Here is a 23,058-nt window from a genome sequence, read left to right on the forward strand (position 1 = left end):
CAGAAAGCATGGGGTTAGAAGGGACCCTCAAAGGTCATGTATCCAACCCCCTTACAGTCAGCAGGGACACTTCCATCTAGATCAGGCTGCCCAGGGCCACATCATGTCTCATCTTGAATATCTCCAGGACTGGGGCCTCAACCAAATCCCTGGGTAATCTCTTCCAGTGTTTTACCACTTTCATTTCAAAGAACTTCCTCCTGGTGTCCAACCTAAAACCTACTTTTCTCCAGTTTCAAACCATTGCCCACTGAACTATCGCTCCAAACCCACCTGCAAACTTGCCGAGCGTGCCTTCAGTCTCACTGCCTATATCATCAAGGAAGAGATGGAGTCCCCAAAACCCAATGAAGCAAAGTCCACTCTGGTGAGACCACACCTGGAGGACTGCATCCAGTTCTGGAGCCCCTAATACACAAGAAGGATCTGGAGGTGCTGAAAGGTGTCCAGAGAAGGGCCATGAGGATGAGCAGAGGGCTGGAGCTGCTCTGCTATGGAGACAGACTGAGAGAGTTGGGGTTGTTCAGTCTGGAAAGAGAAGGCTCTGAGGAGACCTAATTGTGGCCTTCCAGTATCTGAAGGGGGCTCCAAGAAAGCTGGGAAGGGACTTTTGAGGGTGTCAGGGAGTGATAGGACTGGGGGGAATGGAGCAAAACTAGAAATGGGTAGATTGAGATTGGATGTTAGAAAGAAGTTGTTCCCCATGAGGGTGGTGAGAGCCTGGCACAGGTTGCCCAGGGAGGTGGTGGAAGCCTCCTGCCTGGAGGTGTTTGCAGCCAGGCTGGATGTGGCTGTGAGCAACCTGCTGTGGTGTGAGGTGTCCCTGGGCATGGCAGGGGGGTTGGAACTGGATGCTCCTTGAGGTCCCTTCCAACCCTGACCATTCCAGGATCCTGAAGTGACTCCAAATCCTCATCTCCAAATGAAACCATCAACGCCCTTATGTCAGCTCCGTAGGGCTGCGCTTCCCCTCCGCCGCACTGCAGCCAGCCTGTGTGAATGCAAACACAGGCACATGCCCATAATTAATGGAGTGTGAACAAATTTACAACTCAGCTGTTCTTGTTTTCATTGCTTTATTAGCAGGGGGAAAAGAAGCCATTTCTTTTTTTTGCTGCCCTCAAAGGAAATGTCAACAGAGGCGTTTGCATACCTAACGAGGGAGCGGAGCGGGGCGGCAGCGCTGCTGTGTTTGCCCTGCAATCCATCACTTGAAGGCCAAAGGGAAAGCTGCTGTGGAAACATCCCCAGTGGAAAGAAGGGACTTGTTTTCTTCCCTGCCTCTCAGAGCCATGCCCCTGTGGGCTCGGTGGAGCAGCTTTGCTGCTGCTGGCTGTAAAGAAAGCTCCTGGGGCCAGGCAGGCTGCCTGTTCCCTGATCTCTGAGGGCATTTGGATGGGTTCCTTAAGTAAATCCATGTTATTAACTGAGAACATTAGCCATAAATCCCAGGTCACTGGCCTTTGAGCAGAGCTCTGCTGGTGAGGCTCAGCAGCCACCAGAGAGCTTCTAAATCACCGACAATAACTCTGCTTTCCAAAGCAGTGAGGAGAGAGAAGGAAGTACAAGAAAAAGTGGGAAAGGAGGTGGTGGGAAAGCAAAAAAGAGGAGAGGTGAGGAGAGGTTTGGTTTGGTTCAGAGAGGAGAGGAGAAGGAGAAGGAAGGCGAAGGAGAGGGAAGGCGAAGAGAGGGCAGGCGAAGAGAGGGCAGGCGAAGAGAGGGCAGGCGAAGAGAGGGCAGGCGAAGAGAGGGCAGGCGAAGAGAGGGCAGGCGAAGAGAGGGCAGGCGAAGAGAGGGCAGGCGAAGAGAGGGCAGGCGAAGAGAGGGCAGGCGAAGAGAGGGCAGGCGAAGAGAGGGCAGGCGAAGAGAGGGCAGGCGAAGAGAGGGCAGGCGAAGAGAAGGAAGGCGAAGAGAGGGCAGGCGAAGAGAGGGCAGGCGAAGAGAGGGCAGGCGAAGAGAAGGAAGGAAGCTTGAACACTGAAGGTTTCACCACAACATGAGGAAAAACTTCTTTATAGTGAGGGTAACAGAGCCCTGGAGCAGGCTGCCCAGAGAGGTTGTGGAGTCTCCTTCTCTGGAGACTTTCCAAACCCACCTGGATGCATTCCTGTGCAGACTACCCTTAGGTGATGCTGCTTTGGCAGGGGGTTGGACTGGATGATCTCTGGAGGTCCCTTCCAACCTCTAATGTACTCTGATGCTGTGATGTCCACGGTGCAGGCATGAACCTCCTTCTGCTCCCCAGAAAAATGACATTAGCTCCTCCATGGCAGGGGCAGTGGGTGAAGATGCTTGGTCCATCTGACAGCTTGTTCATTGCCTGTCAGAAGGTGAGGGAGCGCTGGGGAACACTAAGCATCGCCTGCTGTGCAGCACATTCAAAGAGGAGGTGGCAGCAGGAGAAGACAGGGTTCCCATGAGCAGTAGCATGAGCATGAGGTTCCCATGAGCAATAGCAAGTGGCCCTCTGACCCTGCAGCTGTAGGGAAGCCCCCCCTCAGCAGCCAAGGGGAAGGGCTGTTGGGAGACATAAAAAGATGAAGGTAGCAGGGTAAGTCTGAGAGGTTGGGGAGGAGTAAATCTTGTTTGGGTATTTCAGCAGTGTGTGCCAGAGAACCATCCATAGGAAAGAAATTATCCAGACATCTGATCACCAGAATGAGGGCTTCTAAGGTTCACCTGGTCCTTGGCAAGCCTGTGATGACGGCTTCCACACTGCTGGTATCCCCTCTGTTCTCCTGTATGTCTCCTCCCCCACCAGTTCCTCCTGGGGATGAGCCACACTTCACCAGTGACCAACAAACGTGTCAGATTGGAGCTGGGCTCCCTGCTGTTTGTAGATACCATCTCCTGAAACCATGGCAAGGGCAAGGGCCTGGGCACCTCTGTGCATCCCTCCTGCTTTCCATCCTTCTCCCCAGCTCCATCACAAGAGTCTTCCAGTGCCATCCTTCTCCCCAGCTCTGTCACAGGAGTCTTCCAGTGCCATCCTTCTCCCCAGCTCCTTCACAAGAGTCTTCCAGTGCCATCCTTCTCCCCAGCTCCATCACAGGAGCCTTCCAGTGCCATCCTTCTCCCCAGCTCCATCACAAGAGTCTTCCAGTGCCATCCTTCTCCCCAGCTCCGTCACAAGAGTCTTCCAGTGCCATCCTTCTCCCCAGCTCCTTCACAAGAGTCTTCCAGTGCCATCCTTCTCACCAGCTACAAGACCTTCAGATCCCAGCTCCTGGGCATGGAAAATTCCTCCCCATGCATTCACACAATGCTTGGGATGAATCTCCATCCTTCCAGGGGAGAGGCTGAACAAGTGATCCAGGACAGGCAAAATGTTTCTCCACATAGCTGCTGACAATTTTTGGCCATGTAATGAATGGTGAACAACTGATGAAGGTAGCCTTGGAGCATGATTTCTCAGCCCAGGCAACAGGAATATCCCCATCCAGCATGTGCTGGAGTGAGAGGATGTGGTGCAAAATGTGACCCTACACATAGGTAGTATCTCTTGGTACTGTGGTGATCACGAAGCACCTTGCTCACCATACCAGCAGGGACAACTAACCAGCGAGACTAGAAATCAGAGAACATCCCAAACCAAACCCTCCACAGAATCCCAGAATGGTAGGGATGGAAGTGACCTCTGCAGATTATTGAGTTCACTCCTCCTATCCATGCAGGATCACCTAGAGCAGGTCACACAGGAATGCATCCAGATGGATGCACCCTGTCACAGCAGACCCTGCTAAAATGTCTGTCCCCAGCTTCCTGATCAGCCCCTTTAAGCACTGAAAGGCCACAAGAAGATCTCCCTGGAGCCTTCTCTTCTCCAGGCTGAACAACTCCAACTCCCTCAGCCTATCCTCAAATCCACATCATCTTTGTGGATTCCTCAGGTCCATGTCCTTATTGTGGTGAGAACTCCAGAATCTGAATGGAGAAATATCCCTCTCCTCCAGCCTCTACTAACACATCTGCAGAACATCCAGATAGCAAGATAGCAGGGGGGTTGGAACTAGATGATCCTTGTGGTCCCTTCCAACCCTGAATGATACTATGAAGTCTCTGGAGGCACCTTTACACCAGTCTCCATGAGCATGGAGAAGAGGAGGCTCAGGAGAGACCTTATTGCTGTCTACAACTACCTGAAGGGAGGTTGTAGCCAAGGGGGCTTGGTCTCTTCTCCTAGGCAACCAGCACCAGAACAAGAGGACACAGTCTCAAGCTGCACCAGGGGAACTTTAGGCTGGAGGTGAGAAGAAAGTCTATGCAGAGAGAGTGATTGCCCATTGGGATGGGCTGCCAGGGAGATGGTGGAGTCACCATCATTGGAGATGTTTAGGAGGAGACTTAATAGGGTGCTTGGTGCCATGGTTTAATTGATTAGGTGGTGTTGGATGATCACAGAATCACCAAGGCTGGAAGAGACCTCAAAGATCATCAAGTCCAACCTGTCACCCAACACCTCATGACTAGACCATGGCACCAAGTGCATATACAATCCCCTCTTGCACATGTCCAGGGATGGTGACTCCACCACCTCCCTGGGCAGCACATTCCAATGGCTAACAACTCTCTCTGGGAAGAACTTTCTCCTTACCTCCAGCCTAAACTTCCCCTGGTGCAGCTTGAGACTGGGTCCTCTTGTTCTAGGTTGGAGGCGATGATCTTGAAGGTCTCTTCCAACCTGGTCTGGTCTGGTTTATTCTATTCTACTCTACTCTACTCTATGGCATGAATAAGGTCTATTCTATCCTATCCTATCCTATTCTATCCTATCCTATTCTATCCTATCCTATTCTATCCTAAGGCATGAATAAGGTTTATTCTATTCTATCCTGTCCTATTCTATTCTATTCTATCCTATTCTATTCTATCCTATCCTAAGGCACGAATAAGGTTTATCCTATTCTATTGTATCCTATGCTATCCTATGCTGTCCTATCCTATCCTATGGCATGAACCTGGGCCTCCTGGAAACTCCCCAATATTCCTGCTATTTCTTCAAACAAGTAACAACAGACAAGGAGAGGACTTGGCTGGTTAGGTACAGACCTAACAGAACAGACTAACTCTCTCTCTCACCCTAGGGACAGAGGCAGGAGGTTCAGAAAAGCAATAATCTGGGAAAGCCTATGCTTAAAAGAAGAGGGAAAAAAATAGGCAAAGAAAATAAAGAAAGGCACATTATCCAAACAAAATCTGAGGGTTTTTTTCAAGAGGGGCAGGGGTAAATCAATCCTTTTTTAATAAAACCCTGAGCTTTTAATAAAGTGTTCACACTGATGGGCTGGAAGTATTGCAAGAAAGAATTAACTCAGAGCTATGGAGACTCAAGGGCAAAAAAAACCCCCAACCCAACAGCACAGATTCTACATTGCTTCTTCAACCCAAGGAGGTTGTGAGGAGGAAAGATTGGGGGGTGGGGGGGTGGGGGGATGGTGCTGAAGAATTAGAACTGGTTTAAAGGTATTTGACATGGATCTGTACCGTGCTAGGGCAAGGCAACACAACCGCCGCTCTCAGCACCGAGGGCGAATGGAGGTCACCCTCCCCACTTTGGCTTCGTGTGTCTCCCTCTGGGAGGAAGGACACTCCCACAGGAATCAGTTTGTCTCGTAGAGAGGGGATTGGTTTCTTCTCCCAGGCAACCAGCACCAGAACAAGAGGACACAGTCTCAAGCTGCACCAGGGGAATTTTAGGCTGGAGGTGAGGAGAAAGTTCTTCCCCGAGAGAGTTGTTAGCCATTGGGATGTGCTGCCCAGGGAGGTGGTGGAGTCACCATCCCTGGGGGTGTTGAAGAGGGGACTGGACGTGGCACTTGATGCCATGGTTTAGTAGGCATGAGGTCTGTGGTGACAGGTTGGACTTGATCACCTTTGAGGTCTTTTCCAACCTTATTAATTCTATGATTCCTCCTCTTTCACCCCTAAAGAGAAGTTGTGATGTTACCTACACCACACTGAGCTGCAAAAGCTATGGCTTACCACACCAACAGCACTGTAGAGTCATGGAACTGAATTACAGTGTGGTTTGGATTGGAAGGACCTTTGAAGGTCATCTAGTCCAACACCCCGGCAGTCAGCAGGGACATCTGCATCTAGAGCAGGTTGCTCAGAGACCCAAACAACCTGACCTGCAATGGTTCCAGGGATGGGGCTTCTACCACCTCTCTGGCCAGCCTGGGCCAGGGTCTCCCCCCACTCAGAGTGAAAAATTTCTTCCTTCTTTCTCATCAGAATCTGCCTCTTAGAATAGAATAGACCAGACCAGACCAGACCAGGTTGGAAGAGACCTTCAAGATCATCGTGTCCAACCCATCAACCAATCCAACACCACCTAAACAACTAACCCATGGCACCAAGCACCCCATCAAGTCTCCTCCTGAACACCTCCAATGACGGCGACACCACCACCTCCCCAGGCAGCTCATCACTCCTTGTCCTGTCACAACAGGCCCTGCTCAGAAGTCTGTCCCCAGCTTCCCAACTGGCCCCTATAAGTCCTAAAAGGCCACCAGAAGTTCTGCCTGGAGCCTTCTCTTCTCCAAGCTGAACAACCCCAACTCCCTCAGCCTGGCCTCACCGCAGAGGGCTTCCAGCCTTCAGATCATTGCTGTGGCCTCTTGCCCGGCTCCAACAGGTCAATATCACTCCTGTGCTGAGGGGTCCAGAATCTGAATGAGGAAATATCCCCTCTCCTCCAGCACCCCTCAGCTTGTCTGGAGAACATCACCACTGCCATCCAGCCTACAGACACTGTGAGTATTGAAAACAAAAAACAGAGCCTGAGGATGAAAACCAGAATGTCACCAAGCTCTGCCACAGTTGCAGGCACCTGTGGTGCACTCAGGTGCCCTGGGAGAGATACCTCAGTCGTGTTGGGAGCTGCTTAGCCTGGAGAGGAGGAGGCTCAGAGGAGACCTTCTTGCTCTCTACAACTCCCTGAAGGGAGATTGTAGCCAGGAGGGGGTTGGTCTCTTCTCCCAGGCAAGCAGCACCAGAACAAGAGGACACAGCCTCAAGCTGTGCCAGGGGGAGTTTAGGCTGGATAGTAGGAAGAAGTTCTTCATAGAAAGAGAGATTGGTCATTGGAATGGGATGCCCAGGGAGGTGGTGGAGTCACCATCACTTGGAGGTGTTCAGGAAGAGCCTGGATGGGGTGCTTGGTGCCATGGTTTAGTTGATTAGATGGTGCTGGGTGATAGGTTGGACTTGATGATCTTGAAGGTCTTTTCCAACCTGGTTAATTCTATTCTATTCTATTCTATTCTGTCCTGTCCTGTCCAGTCCAACAAGATACAACACCTCCAGGGACCACCAAAGTCTCTCCCTGCTGCATCGTCTTCCTTTTCCCGATCAGAAGCTTCTTTCTTCTCAGTGTCCTCACTAAGCACACACCCAAAATGCTTCAAATTATGCCACCAGACCCCAGCCTGAGCAAAGGAAGAGCTACAACAGCGCCTGTCCCCCTTCTCCTGCCCCTCCACCCCTTTTTCTTCTGCTGCTCTTACAGGATTAGGGACTTGAAAGGCAAAGCCCAGCCCAGCCTTGCAGCAGAAGCAGAAGGAGGAGGAGGAGAAGGGGGGGCAAGGGGTTGAGAAAGCTGCCACGGCAAAAAAAACGAAGAGGAAGGGAAAAAGGCAACCAAAAAAAAAAACCCACAACCAAACCAGAGTGAGAAGAGTAAAATCCTATTTCTCACTTCTTAATTCCAGTCAATTCCAGTCAAAGGGCTGATAGAGATCTGTTTGTGGTAATTTGCTGCAGTTTATCCACCCTCTTCACCTTCTGCCGGCTCGCCGGCGCCCGGCCGGCTGACACGCTGCCGCTGGAGTGAGGAAATTAAAATGTGATGCAATAATCCCAAATAAGAAGGATTTTATTAGGTAATGTATACACTCCAGATGAGGTGTCCCTGCCTGATACACTGATAGAGCAGCCCAGACATTGCTGTGCGCCGCAGATAAAAGGGGAGAGGGAGAAGGGGAGGGGGGAGAGAAGGGGGAGAAGGAGAAGGGGGAGAAGGAGAAGGGGGAGAAGGAGAAGGGGGAGAAGGAGAAGGGGGAGAAGGAGAAGGGGGAGAAGGAGAAGGGGGAGAAGGAGAAGGGGGAGAAGGAGAAGGGGGAGAAGGAGAAGGGGGAGAAGGAGAAGGGGGAGAAGGAGAAGGGGGAGAAGGAGAAGGGGGAGAAGGAGAAGGGGGAGAAGGAGAAGGGGGAGAAGGAGAAGGGGGAGAAGGAGAAGGGGGAGAAGGAGAAGGGGGAGAAGGAGAAGGGGGAGAAGGAGAAGGGGGAGAAGGAGAAGGGGGAGAAGGAGAAGGGGGAGAAGGAGAAGGGGGAGAAGGAGAAGGGGGAGAAGGAGAAGGGGGAGAAGGAGAAGGGGGAGAAGGAGAAGGGGGAGAAGGAGAAGGGGGAGAAGGAGAAGGGGGAGAAGGAGAAGGGGGAGAAGGAGAAGGGGGAGAAGGAGAAGGGGGAGAAGGAGAAGGGGGAGAAGGAGAAGGGGGAGAAGGAGAAGGGGGAGAAGGAGAAGGGGGAGAAGGAGAAGGGGGAGAAGGAGAAGGGGGAGAAGGAGAAGGGGGAGAAGGAGAAGGGGGAGAAGGAGAAGGGGGAGAAGGAGAAGGGGGAGAAGGAGAAGGGGGAGAAGGAGAAGGGGGAGAAGGAGAAGGGGGAGAAGGAGAAGGGGGAGAAGGAGAAGGGGGAGAAGGAGAAGGGGGAGAAGGAGAAGGGGGAGAAGGAGAAGGGGGAGAAGGAGAAGGGGGAGAAGGAGAAGGGGGAGAAGGAGAAGGGGGAGAAGGAGAAGGGGGAGAAGGAGAAGGGGGAGAAGGAGAAGGGGGAGAAGGAGAAGGGGGAGAAGGAGAAGGGGGAGAAGGAGAAGGGGGAGAAGGAGAAGGGGGAGAAGGAGAAGGGGGAGAAGGAGAAGGGGGAGAAGGAGAAGGGGGAGAAGGAGAAGGGGGAGAAGGAGAAGGGGGAGAAGGAGAAGGGGGAGAAGGAGAAGGGGGAGAAGGAGAAGGGGGAGAGGAGCCAGCAGCTCTGCTCTGTGCATTTGGGGCTGGGAGGAGGAATCTCAGGCATGTTTTGACTTGCCAAGCCGGAAAACAGGACAAATGTCACCTGCAAGAGCAGACCCAGTGTGGCCCTGGGCAGCCTGATTGAGCTGGAGGTTTCCCTGCTGACTGCAGGGAGTTGGACAAGATGGACAAGGCACTTTTGAGGGTACCTTCCAACTCTGTGAAGCTGTGAAGCCTGTTGGCTTGACTCTGACAAGACTTGGCCAAGTCCAGACTCCTCACCCCCAATCTGATCATTTCAGTAACCAAGCCATTCTGGAGAGTGCAAGCTTCCACCCCACATGTGCAGTGGGCTCCTTCAGGTGGTAGGGCAGAGATGATGAAAGGGCTTCCCATGCAGAGATCAGAGAATGTTAGGGGTTGGAAGGGACCTGGAAAGCTCATCCAGTCCAATCCTCCTACCAGAACAGGATCACCTAGGGCAGGTCACATAGGAATGCATCCAGGTGGGTTTGGAATATCTCCAGAGCAGGAGACTCCACAGCCTCCCTGGGCAGCCTGCTCCAGAGCTCAGTCATCCTCACAGTGAAAAAGGTTTTCCATATGTTAATGTGGAACCTCCTCTGAACTAGCTAGCACCCACTGCCCCTTGTCCTATCACTGGACATCACTGAGAGAAGATGAACTGAGATGGAAATGCACATCAGAGCCTAGGTTTGCCATAGCAAACCCTGTCCTAGTTTCAGGAGCAGAGGTTTCTCCCTGGAAGGAGAGGGCTTTGGGTCCAAACCAGAAGGCAGTACCACTCAAAGTATCCTGCATGTTCAACAGCTGTCTCCTTCCCCATGTTTCTAGTGACACCTATCCATCTTGGACAGCTCAATGCCTTCAGAGATGAGCAGCCTGTTCTAGGTGGAGAGGAAGAAAAACTTCTTTACTGTGAGTGTGATGGAGCACTGGAACAGGCTGCCCAGAGAGGTTGTGGAGTCTCCTTCAGTGGAGGCTTTCACCACCTATCTGGATGAGTTCCTGCATGAGCTGGCCTAGGTGACCCTGCTTTGGCAGGGGGGTGGGACTCAGTAACCTCTGGATCACCTGTCATTCCATGATTTTCTGTCCCTGCCCTCTGTGGAAGGGTTGAACTAGATGACTTGTAACCCTTCCAACCCAGAGCATTCCATGGTTCCATGGTGGGGCCAAGAGAACCAAAAGCTCAAAGCCCACCAGAGAACCACGAAGTTAGGGGAGGCCTTCTTCACCCATTCCCTACTCCAGATCACACAGTGATTATTTGGCTGCTGCCAAGAGTGTACTGGGGAGAACTGGTGCATGCTGGTGCTATCAACATGAGACTGTTGCACTCCAGCATCCATTCATAGAATAGAATTAACCAGGTTGGGAAAGACCTTTGAGATCATTGAGTCCAACCTATCACCCAACATCATCTAATCAACTAAACCATGGCACCAAGCACCCCATCCAGGCTCTTCCTGAACACCTCCAGGGATGGGGACTCCACCACCTCCCTGGGCAGCACATTCCAGTGGCCAATCTCTCTCTCTATGAAGAACTTCTGCCTACCATCCAGCCTAAAACTCCCCTGGCACAGCTTGAGACTGTGTCCTCTTGTTCTGGTGCTGGTTGCTTAGGAGAAGAGACCAACTAACCATCCATCCCTCCATCCCTCCATTCATCCATCCATCCATCCATCCCTCCATCCCTCCATTCATCCATCCATCCATCCACCTACCTACCTAATTTGAAAGAGATCTCCTTTCCTGGACCCCAGGTCACTGCATGAGGGTGATGCAGCCCATAATTCCTGACACTCATGGGACTTCCACTCCCATTATTTCATCTAAGCCCTTTCCCTTCCCAGCTAAAGGTGACCTAAACAACGTTTGTTCTCCCCTGCCCACCACAAAACTGCTTCTTGAAATGAATTGAAACTTTCACTCCGTGAAGGTAATTCATGAAGCCATTCTTCCTTTGGCCATCACAGGCAATGTGCTGTCTGACCATGGGATTTGTGACAGTAGGACTCAGCTCTATTGATCCAACCCTTGCCCTGCCTTCCCAGCCAGCAGTTTGCTCCAAAGAGAATGAAAAGGCATAAAACAAGCTGGAGTTCCCTCTACTACTGCATGAACTGAGCCACCAGGCAGCCTGGATCCCTTGCACCAGAGACATTATCATAGAATCATAGAATCAATAAGGTTGGAAAAGACCTCAGAGATCATCAAGTCCAACCTGTCACCCAACACCTCGTGACTACTAAACCATGGCACCAAGTGCCACATCCAATCCCCTCTTGAACACCTCCAGGGATGGGGACTCCACCACCTCAAAGGATAAACAACACCCAGCTGTGCCCTGGCAACTACAGGCCAGTCAGAGAAGGGCCAGGAGGATGAGCAGAGGGCTGGAGCTCCTCTTCTATGGAGACAGCCTGAGAGAGTTGGGGTTGTTCAGTCTGGAGAAGAGAAGGCTCCCAGGAGACCTCATTGTGGCCTTCCAGGATCTGAAGGGGGTTACAAGAAAGCTGGGGAGGGACTTTTGAGGGTGTCAGGGAATGATAGGACTGGGGGGAATGGAGCAAAACTAGAAGTGGGTAGATTGAGATTGGATGTTAGGAAGAAGTTGTTCCCCAGGAGGGTGGTGGAATGAAGCTGGAGGTGGGGAGATTCAGGCTAGATGTGAGGAGGAAGTTCTTCCCCATGAGAGTGGTGAAGCCCTGGAATGGGTTGTCCAGGGAGGTGGTCGAGGCCCCGTCCCTGGGGGTGTTTAAGACCAGGCTGGCTGAGGCTCTGTCCAGCCTGATCTAGTGTGGGGTGTCCCTGCCCATGGCAGGGGGGTTGGAACTAGATGATCCTTGTGGTCCCTTCCAACCCTGAATGAAACTATGAAACTATGGTGAGAGCCTGGCACAGGTTGCCCAGGGAGGTGGTGGAAGCCTCCTGCCTGGAGGTGTTTGCAGCCAGGCTGGATGTGGCTGTGAGCAACCTGCTGCAGTGTGAGGTGTCCCTGCTCAAGGCAGGGTGATTTGAACTAGATGATCCTTGGGGCTCCTTCCAACCCTAACCATTCTGTGATTCTGTGAAGGTGGATGCTGCTGAGCAGGGCTGGTACTTGGGCTGTAGTTTTGGGGCACCCTCGCTGGGAGCAAAGGTCTCCTGAACCTGCCTGCCATGCCCCCCACCAGCATCTGCTGTGGGGCCAAAAAAGCCCTGCTGCATTGAGAGGCTGGGAGATGGGGTGGGTATCTTCTTTTTTTCCCCCACAAGCAGCAAGTTTGCTGACAAATTGAGTTGCAGAAGAGCTACAATGATTGGATCAATTTGGCAAATCCTGAGGGAAAAGGCTGGAAGTGCTGAAAGGGCTGATGATTCTGGCATTTGCAGAAAGTGCCTCATTTCAGGAGCATTTACATTTCCTCTTTGAGTTTTCTATTAGAAATGGCATGTGTAGGGGTGGTGGGGAAGGGAAGGAGGGGACTGTGTGCAGAGGACAACAGAAAGCCCTTCTGAAAAGTCTCAGGGCCAGGGGGAAAGATGTTCAGAAGATTTCATGTGGGTTTCAGGTTCACCCCAACCTCCTCCTTGCTGAGAATCACAGTGTGATTAAAGTTGGAAGAGACCTCTCAAGATTATCAAGTCCAGGCTTCAGCACAACACCTCCAAGACCATTAGACCATGTCCCCAAGTGCCATGCCTACACTTTTAATGAGCCCCTCCAGGGATGGGGGATCCACTGCCCCCCTGGGCAGCCTCTTCCAAAGCCTGACCACTCTTCCTATAAAGAAATTCTTCCTAATCATAGAATCAATAAGGTTGGAAAAGACCTCAAAGATCATCAAGTCCAACCTGCCACCCAACACCTCATGACTGCTAAACCATGGCACCAAGTGCCACATCCAGTCCCCTCTTGAACACCTCCAGGGATGGGGACTCCACCACCTCCCTGGGCAGCACATTCCAACGGGCAATCACTCTCTCTATGAAGAACTTCTTCCTAACATCCAGTCTGAACCTCCCCTGGTGCAGCTTGAGACTGTGTCCTCTTGTTCTGGTGCTGCTTGCCTGGGAAAAGAGACCAACCCCCACCTGGCCACAACCTCCCTTCAGGGAGTTGTAGAGAGAAAGAAGGTCTCCCCTGAGCCTCCTCTTCTCCAGGCTAAGCAATCCCAGCTCCCTCAGCCTCTCCTCCCAGGGCTGTGCTCCAAACCCCTCCCCAGCCTTGTTGCCCTTCTCTGGACACATTCAAGAGTCTCAATGTCCTTCTGTAATTGAGGAGTCCAGAACTGGACACAGGACTCAAGGTGTGGCCTAACCAGTAAAGAAATCTAAGACCATTGAATCCAACCATCAACCTAAGCCTAAGCCATTAAACCATGTCCTGAAGTGCCATGGCCACATGTTTCATGGACAGTTCTGGGGATGGTGGCTCTGTGACACACAAAACCATCCAGGCTAGAAGAGACCTCTGAGATCACCCAGGCCAGCTGCTCACAAGCCTCCTGGAGCTCACAATCCCTCCACTGCCACTAAACCAGGTCCCTCAGAACCGTACCCATGCAGGTTTAAAGACCTCCAGGGCTGGTGACTCAACTGCCTCCCTGGGCAGCCTGTTCCATTGCCTGACCACTCTGTCATTAAAGACAACGTCCCTACTATCCAATCTAAACCTTCTCTGGCACAATTTCAAACCATTTCAACCCTCTCCTGGCTACAACCTCCCTTCAGGTAGTTGTAGATAGCAATATCCAACCTAAACCTCTCTTGACACAACTTCAGCCATCTCCTCTCCTCCTACCACCAGCCACTTGGGAGAAGAGGCCAACCCAGCCTCCTTACAACAGGCAGCTGCAGGGAGCAAAAAGCTCTCCCCTCAGCCTCTTCTTCCTCATCTCTGCAAGGAGGAAGGGTTTTTTTTCCCCCCTCCCCATCTCTTTTTGGGCTTCCTCCTGCTTTTCTGTCCCATATCCTGCCCCATCCTCCTCCCCAACCCCCCAGCAGAGCAAGAAAGCAGAGTGAAGCAGCAGCTCTTACCGGCGGCGAGTTCTCATAGATGTTGGTGCTGTAGGGCAGGTTGATGAAGATGGGGTCCATGTCCTGCACGTCTGTGATGGTGATAGCCAGGTTGGCCAGAGTTGACAGAGGCTTGTTTTTATCTTGGTCCTTGAAAAGCAAGCCAGACAACACCACAACAAAACAGGGGTTGGTGGGGTGGAGAGAAAAGGTTTCTATCAGAAGAACGTAGCATCGCAGTATCTGACAGCTGCCTGCAGTAGGAGGTTTGTGACCTGACTGGGGTGGCTGCTCTCTTCAGAAGACAGGAATGCTGAATAAACAACATGACATGGACAGTTCTCCTCTGCAGCTCCTGGTTTAGCTTCTGAAGAGATCATAGCATCAGTCAGGGACGGAAGGGACCACAAGGAACTTCTAGTTCCAACCCCCCTGCCATGGGCAGGGACACCCCACACTAGATCAGCCTGGCCAGAACCTCATCCAGCCTAGTCTTAAACACCTCCAGGGATGGGGCCCCAACCACCTCCCTGGACAACCCATTCCAGGTCTTCACCACTCTCATGGTGAAGAACTTCCTCCTCACCTCCAGCCTGAATCTCCCCACCTCCAGCTTCATACCCCATCCCTGGAGGTGTTTAAGCCCAGGCTGGCTGAGGCTCTGGCCAGCCTGATCTAGTGTGAGGTGTCCCTGCCCATGGCAGGGGGATTGGAACTAGAAGTTCCTTGTGGTCCCTCCCAACCCTGACTGATACTATGATACTATTCCATTCCCCCTAGTCCTATCACTACCTGACATCCTGAGCAGTCCCTCCCCAGCCTTCCTGTAGCCCCCTTCAGATCCTGGAAGGCCACAATGAGGTCACCTCGGAGCCTTCTCTTCTCCAGACTGAACAGCCTCAACTCCTTCACTCTGTCCTCACAGGAGAGGTGCTCCAGCCCTCTGATCATCCTCCTAGCCCTGCTCTGGACACCTTCCAGCACCTCCACATCCCTATTGTAATAGGGGCTCCAGAACTGGAGGCAGTACTCCAGGTGGGGTCTCCCCAGAGCTGAGTAGAGGGGGAGGATCACCTCCCTTGCCCTGCTGGCCACACTTCTCCTGATGCAGCCCAGGCTCTGGTTGGCTTTCTGGGCTGCAAGTGCACACTGAGAGCTCCTGGTGAGCTTCTCCTCCCCCAGCACCCCCAAGTCTCTCTCCTCAGGGCTGCTTTCCAGCCAGTCCCTGCCCAGCCTGGATTTGTGCCTGGGATTGCCTCCACCCAGCTGCAGGACCCTGCCCTTGGTCTTGTTGAACCTCCTGAGGTTGGCTTGTGCCCACCTCTCCAGCCTGTCCAGGTCCCTCTGGATGGCCTCCCTTCCCTCCAGCCTGTCTGCTGCACCACACAGCTTGGTGTCAGCAGCAAACTTGCTGAGGGTGCACTCAATGCCACGGGCCATGGCACCCACAAAGATGTTGAACAAGCCTGGTCCCAGGACTGATCCCTGAGGGACTCTGCTTGTCCCTGGCCTCCACTGGGACATGGACCCAGTGGACATTAAGTCTCTCACAGTTGGGGCAAGGGTTGTGAAAAGAATCTCAGCAATCATCTCTTTTTTTCACTCAAGCTACCTGCTGGAATTATTGTCCACTGTGCCTCCCCTCTAAGCTGAAACACAATCCCACCCTCCACATTCCAGTCCAGCATTAGCCTTCTACAATGCAGCAAGCAGCAGTTTAGTCTGCAGCCCATTTTGCCTGTTAAAGCAGCACAGATGCTTCCAAATCTGAATTCCCTCCTAGTGCAGATGCACCCCAGGGGATCTCTGCACCGTGACACCCAGGTGTGGTTGCCAGCAGGGCTTCTACACCAGCCCATCACAGCAGAGCATCTCACACCCTGCAGCACTGATGCCTCTGCACAGCTTGGGCTCTGTCGGCCAGAGCATGACAAAGCCCCCCCCAGGCTCCCTCCTGTTGCTGCTGCTCTTTAGAACCCCATGGGCTGTGTTGTGGTTGCAGCTTCATCCTTCTCTGCATACAGAATCACAGAAACACAGGACTGGGAGGGACCTCAAGGATCAGCCAGTTCCAACCCCCCTGCCATGCCCAGGGACACCTCACACTGCAGCAGGTTGCTCACAGCCACATCCAGCCTGGCTGCAAACACCTCCAGGCAGGAGGCTTCCACCACCTCCCTGGGCAACCTGTGCCAGGCTCTCACCACCCTCATGGGGAACTCCTTCCTAATGTCTAAGCTAAATCTCCCCTCCTCTGGCTTGGATCCATTCCCCACAGTCCTATCACTCCCTGACACCCTCAGAAGTCCCTCCCCAGATTTCTTGTAGCCCCTTCCAGATCCTGGAAGGCCACAGGAAGGTCTCCTGGGAGCCTTCTCTTCTCCAGACTGAACATCCCCAACTCTCTCAGTCTGTCCTCATAGGAGAAGAGCTCCAGCCCTCCAATAACTCATGAACCTTCTATGGACACATTCCAGCACCTGCAGATCCTTCCTGTGCTAGGGGCTCCCAGAACTGGTTGCAGTACTCCAGCTGTGGTCTCAGCAGCGTGGAGCAGAGGGGCAGAATCCCCTCCCTGGCCCTGCTGGCCACACTTCTCTTGCTGCAGCCCAGGCTCACGTTGGCTTTCTGGGCTGCAAGTGCTCACTGCTGGCTCCTGTTGAGCTTCTCATCCACCAACACCACCGAGGCCTTTTCTTCTGGGCTGCTCTCAGTCAGTCCCTGCCCAGACTATATGTTGCTCTGAGCTTTGGCAGAAGCAGCATACACCAAGGGCTGCTCCTGGTTTCATAGGATGTGCGCATAAGGCAGAGTAGAAGCCTGATCCACAGGACACATCCTTGCAGTAGCAATGTCCTTTCTACTGGGCTACTGGGTTTGGCTCCAACAGACTTCAAGCTCCTCCATCCCACTTTGCACAGGCATTGGTACAGTTAGGGTGACAAGCAGCTGCCTTTTGAGGCAAGCTGAGCTACTTGCACAGCTGCAGGGAAGTGAGGAGTCATAGAATTGTCAGGGTAGGAAGGGAACTCAAAGATCAGCCAGTTCCAACCCCCAGCCATGGGCAGGGACACCTCACACTCCAGCAGGTTGCTCACAGCCACATCCAGCCTGGCTGCAAACACCTCCAGGCAGGAGGCTTCCACCACCTCCCTGGGCAACCTGTGCCAGGCTCTCACCACCCTCATGGGGAACAACTTCTTCCTAACATCCAATCTCAATCTGATCCTCCTGATCTGTGAAGCAAGTCACAAGCACACAACCTTAACCATGAGCAGCAGTGGCCTTTGAACACTTCAGTGCTCTGAGCAGGAGAATTGTAGACTCATTCAGGCTGGAAAAGAGCTTTAAGGCCATTGAGTCCAACTGGTAACCCAGCACTGCCATGCCACTACCAAACCATGTCGCTAAGCACCAGGCTGGATGTGGCTCTGAGCAGCCTGATCTAGTGTGGGGTGTCCCTGCCCGTGGCAGGGGTTGGAACTAGCTGATCCTTGAGGTCCCTTCCAACCCTGACAGTTCTGTGATTCTATGATTCTATATCCACAAAGCTTTTAAACCCCTCAGGGAAATCCCTTTCCTGATTTCTGCTCTGGGGTGACACCATAGCCTGGGCACCTCCTGTTTTTTCATGCTCCATTGTATTTGTGGTCACCACTAACTTTTACTTCCTAAACCCAAGGAGAGGTCCAGAAGGAAGGCTAAGTTAATGCACCAGCTGGGGACAAAGGATGCCTTTGACACTGTCCCGCACCACAGCCTGGTCTCCAAGCTGGTGACACATGGGTGTGATGGGTGACCACTAGATGGATAAGGAACTGGCTTGATGGCTGCACCCAAAGAGTGGCTGTCAATGGCTCCATGTCCCAGTGGAGGCCAGGGACAAGCAGAGTCCCTCAGGGATCAGTCCTGGGACCAGGCTTGTTCAACATCTCTGTGGGTGCCAGGGACAGTGGCACTGAGTGCACCCTCAGCAAGTTTGCTGCTGACACCAAGCTGTGTGGTGCAGCAGACAGGCTGGAGGGAAGGGAGGCCATCCAGAGGGACCTGGACAGGCTGGAGAGGTGGGCACAAGCCAACCTCAGGAGGTTCAACAAGACAAAGGGCAGGGTCCTGTAGCTGGCTCGAGGCAATCCCAGGCACAAATCCAGGCTGGGCAGGGACTGGCTGGAAAGCAGCCCTGAGGAGAGAGCCTTGGGGGTGCTGGTGGACAAAAAGCTCGCCAGGAGCTCTCAGTGTGCACTTGCAGCCCGCAAAGCCAATCAGATCCTGGGCTGCAGCAGGAGAAGTGTGGCCAGCAGGGCAAGGGAGGTGATTCTCCCCCTCTACTCAGCTCTGGGGAGACCCCACCTGGAGTACTGCATCCAGTTCTGGAGCCCCTATTACAAGAGGGATCTGGAGGTGCTGGAAGGTGTCCAGAGAAGGGCCAGGAGGATGAGCAGAGGGCTGGAGTACCTCTCCTGTGAGGACAGACTGAAGGAGTTGGGGCTGTTCAGTCTGCAGAAGAGAAGGCTCTGAGGTGACCTCATTGTGGCCTTCCAGGATCTGAAGGGGGCTACAGGAAGGCTGGGGAGGGACTGCTCAGGATGTCAGGTAGTGATAGGACTAGGGGGAATGGAATGAAGCTGGAGGTGGGGAGATTCAGGCTGGAGGTGAGGAGGAAGTTCTTCCCCATGTGAGTGGTGAAGCCCTGGAATGGGTTGTCCAGGGAGGTGGTCGAGGCCCCGTCCCTGGGGGTGTTTAAGCCCAGGCTGGCTGAGGCTCTGGCCAGGCTGATCTAGTGTGGGGTGTCCCTGCCCATGGCAGGGGGGGTTGGAACTAGATGATCCTTGTGGTCCCTTCCAACCCTGAATGAAACTATGAAACTATGTGGGTTTTATTCCCTTACACCCCATCACAGCCCATCAGAATGGAGCTGCAGCCATGTTCCCAGAGCAAGCCCCTTCTCCAGCAGCCAATATCACACCAATACAACCAGCTTGTCCCAGCAGTACCCTGCTGACAGTGATGCATCTGCTGGAGCCTCTTCCTATGGGTGTGACCCCAATGCCTACATCCCTTTGCTAGAAGGACAGGAGCAAAGCAGATAACACAGGAAGGGCAGGAAATAAATCTCTCCTCACCCCCCTCCCCAGTCAAGCACTGGTGAAAGGCAAGCATTAGAGGTTACCACAGGCTTCTGCAGGAGGACTCTGAACAGCAGCAAGGACTGATTGCCAGAAGATTAATGTTAATTTAAACTGCATTCAACAACACAGCTTGTGCATTATCCTCTTAACCTGCAGGCCTCAGCATTTACAGCCTGGATGGATGCTTACTCCTGCCTCTCTGTTAGTGTTAGCAGGTTGAAGCCTTTTGTTTCTCCAGATAATGGGTTTTTTCCCCTCCCCTTCACCTCTTCAATTGTTGGTAGAAGCATTACAGAGAGCACTGTACAAGTACAATGCACATTTCCTCACCTACTATCTCCTCAGCCCTTTCCAGCCCCTCTCTGCCCTTGCTGACTACATTCCTGGGATGCAATGGCTCCTGCCTTGAACCAAGGCTCCAGGGTTAGAATAGAATAGAATAGAATAGAATAGAATAGAATAGAACAGAACTAAACAGAACTAAACAGGTTGGAAGAGACCTTCAAGATCATCAAGTCCAACCTACCACCCAACACCATCTAATAAACTAACCCATGGCACCAAGCACCCCAGCCAGTCTCCTCCTAAACACCTCCAGTGATGGTGACTCCACCACCTCCCTGGGCAGCACATTCCAATGGCCAATCTCTCTTGCTGGGAAGAACTTCTTCCTAACATCCAACCTAAACCTCCCCTGGCACAGCTTGAGACTGTGTCCTTTTGTTCTGGTGCTGCTTGCCTGGGAGAAGAGACCAACCCCCACCTGGCTACAACCTCCCTTTAGGGAGTTCTACACAGCAAGAAGGTCTCCCCTGAGCCTCCTCTTCTCCAGGCTAAGCAACCCCAGCTCCCTCAGCCTCTCCTCACAGGGCTGTGCTCCAGACCCCTCCCCAGCTTTCTTGCCCTTCTCTGGACACCTTCCAGCATCTCAACATCTTCCCTAAACTGAGGAGCCCAGAACTGGACACAGGACTCAAGGTGTGGCCTAAGCAGTGCTGAGTCCAGGGGCACAATGACCTCCCTGCTCCTGCTGGCCACACTGTTCCTGATGCAGGCCAGGATGCCATTGGCCTTCTTGGCCACCTGGGCACACTGCAGGCTCATGTTCAGCCTACTATCAACCAGTACCCCCAGGTCCCTCTCTGCCTGGCTGCTCTCAGCCACTCTGACCCCAGCCTGTAGCTCTGCCTGGGGTTGCTGTGGCCAATGTGCAGAACCTGGCACTTGGATGTGTTCAATCTCCTGCCCTTGGACTCTGCCCATCTGTCCAGCCTGGCAAGGGTTCTTCTTGTAGTCTTTGCAGTCCCCCTAAATTCACCATCACCACAGTTCCCGCTCTGGACCAGGCAAACTCTTCATCAAGCAGGGAAGAGGCTGAATTTGCTCTCCCAATTCATTTGCTGGTGCAACTCATCCTCCTCCCAGGCTGAGCTTTGCCCCAGGGTTTCTCAAGGCTTTTCTGTAAGATGTTATCAGTGCCCAAGTTGAGGAGATAATTCCCACAGCTGCAATCAAACTCAGTTCAGAGACTTAATATTTAAACCTTCAAACTCCCTGAGACTGAAACATCTGATGAAGAAAGGCTGAGAGACCTGAGGGTGTTTAGTCTGGAAAAGAGCAGCCTGAGAGGGGATATTGATGTTTATAAGTGTCTGAAGGGTGGGTGTCAAGAAGAAGGTGCCAGGCTCTTGTCAGTGGTACCCTGTGATAGGGCAAAGGACATAGAATCATAGAATCAATAAGGTTGGAAAAGACCTCAAAGATCATCAAGTTCAACCTGCCACCCAACACCTCATGACTGCTAAGCCATGGCACCAAGTGCCACATCCAATCCCCTCTTGAACACCTCCAGGGATGGGGACTCCACCACCTCCCTGGGCAGCACATTCCAAAGGCTAACAACTCTCTCTGGGAAGAACTTTCTCCTCACCTCCAGCCTAAACCTCACCTGGCGCAGCTTGAGACTGTGTCCTCATGTTCTGGTGCTGGACATAAACTGGAACACAGGAGGTTTCACCTCAACATGAGGAAAACCTTCTTTACTGTGAGTGTGATGGAACCCTGGAGCAGGCTGCCCAGAGAGGTTGTGGAGTCTCCTTCTCTGGAGACATTCAAAACCCATCAGGATGTGTTCCTATGTGACCTGCCACTTGCTTTGCCATGGGAGTTGGACTTGATGATCTCTGGAGGTCCCTTCCAGCCCCTACCATTCTGTGATTCTGTGGAATCCCTAGAAGGCAGCAGTGTGTTAGGTAGCAGGTCCCAGGTATGGCCCCACTTTATCTCTGCTGGTTACAGCACTCAGGATATGGGGTTAGATGGAGTTTGATAGACCAAGGTGGCATCCTGGAGGGTGTGAGGACATGCATCCTTGTGTCCTTGAGAAAACCAGAATAGGTTATGGGAAAGGTTCTGGAGCCCCTCGTACAGGAAGGATCTGGAGGTGCTGGAAGGTGTCCAGAGAAAGGCCATGAGGATGAGCATGAGATGCCCTACCTGGTAAATTATATGAGGGCTGCTAGACAGCACTCCTCATTCTCCCCCTCTACTCCACTCTGCTGAGACCCCACTGGGAGGACTGCATCCAGTTCTGGAGCCCCTAATACACAAGAAGGATCTGGAGGTGATGGAATGTGACCAAAGCAGGGGCATGAGGATGAGCAGAGGGCTGGAGCTGCTCACCTATGAGGACAGACTGAGAGAGTTGGGGCTCTTCAGTCTGGAGAAGATTGAGATTGGATGTGAGGAAGAAGTTGTTGCCCATGAGGGTGGTGAGAGCCTGGCACAGGTTGCCCAGGGAGGTGGTGGAAGCCTCCTGCCTGGAGGTGTTTGCAGCCAGGCTGGATGTGGCTGTGAGCAACCTGCTGCAGTGTGAGGTGTCCCTGCCCATGTCAGGGGGGTTGGAACTGGCTGATCCTTGAGGTCCCTTCCAGCCCTGACAATTCTATGATGCCATGATTTCCCCCAGGGCTTGGTGCCTGGTCCCATGTTTTGTAACCCACTAGGCAGCCCAGTGCCAGAGTCTGGGAAAGCATGCTGGTGGCAGGCTGGTAAGCAACCAAACAACAGGCAGGGCCTCTTAGCACTGGAGTATCTGAACTAAAATGGGGTATGTTTCAGAAAAGAAGAAGCTTCTGGGGAAAATCCTACATGTAAGGATTGGGCTGAAAGGTTGAGCTGACTGCCTGTGGCCCTGCAGTCTGCAGATGCCCAGCCTCTGTGCCCATGGAGCCCTCCACCTCCTCATGACATTTGTGAGACAATGATCTTGATCAAATTACATGCTTCAAGAGCTCTAGCCAGCTGCCTGGAGGGGTCTGGAAGGGTTCCCCCCTCCCCCCTCATCTCCACTCCTGAATGCAGAGCTGGTCAGATGTATTATAGAGCTGAATCTCACCTTCCTCTGTTGCATCTGAGAAAGGGAAGGAGCTAGAGAGCCTGCTGGTGCTCCTCATTCACACATTCCTTATTGAGGTCTTGCTAGATTTGATACTAGGAGAGAAGCCTCCCATTCAGGTGGGGCATGAATTTACCATGGTGGTCACCTGGGCATACATCTCCCAGGGGTCTCCTCCCATTGTGGTGGTACTGCCTGTCCTTAGGACCTTGGTTTCTCCTCATCTGACCACCCAAATGTTAACCCTTACTGTCTGAACTCAGGAGGTTTGACAGAGGTGAATCTATCCATTATAAACTGTGATGCACAAGGGATGAGAGAGGAGACTTTAATGGTCTGCATGCCCCATACTGGATTTCTTCACCAGGGGAGCTGCTCCCCTTCATGCAGAACTCCCTCCCTGGCTTGAGTAAGATGCTGTTGGAGGGGTGCAGCTCTGCTCCACCAGCTGCACAGCAGCCATTTGAAACCACCCAGGCACCAGGGTGCTGTGATAACCTTCTT

At 52.8% G+C, this 23,058-nt stretch overlaps 1 protein-coding gene across 1 annotated transcript in view; it reads right to left on the reverse strand.

The window, feature by feature from the left end:
* Positions 1 to 23,058, reverse strand: part of LOC137442077 (cadherin-23-like) — a 242,134-nt gene that overhangs the window by 41,723 nt on the left and 177,353 nt on the right. Inside the window, exon 8 of the mRNA XM_068140324.1 lies at positions 14,050 to 14,178. Within this exon, the coding sequence (XP_067996425.1) occupies positions 14,050 to 14,178 (129 nt within the window). The remainder of the gene's footprint in view (positions 1 to 14,049; positions 14,179 to 23,058) is intronic.

This window comes from Melanerpes formicivorus, unplaced genomic scaffold (assembly GCF_026170545.1).
Source record: "Melanerpes formicivorus ecotype bairdi unplaced genomic scaffold, bMelFor1.0.p_v2 SCAF_6, whole genome shotgun sequence".
Lineage (NCBI taxonomy): Eukaryota > Metazoa > Chordata > Aves > Piciformes > Picidae > Melanerpes > Melanerpes formicivorus.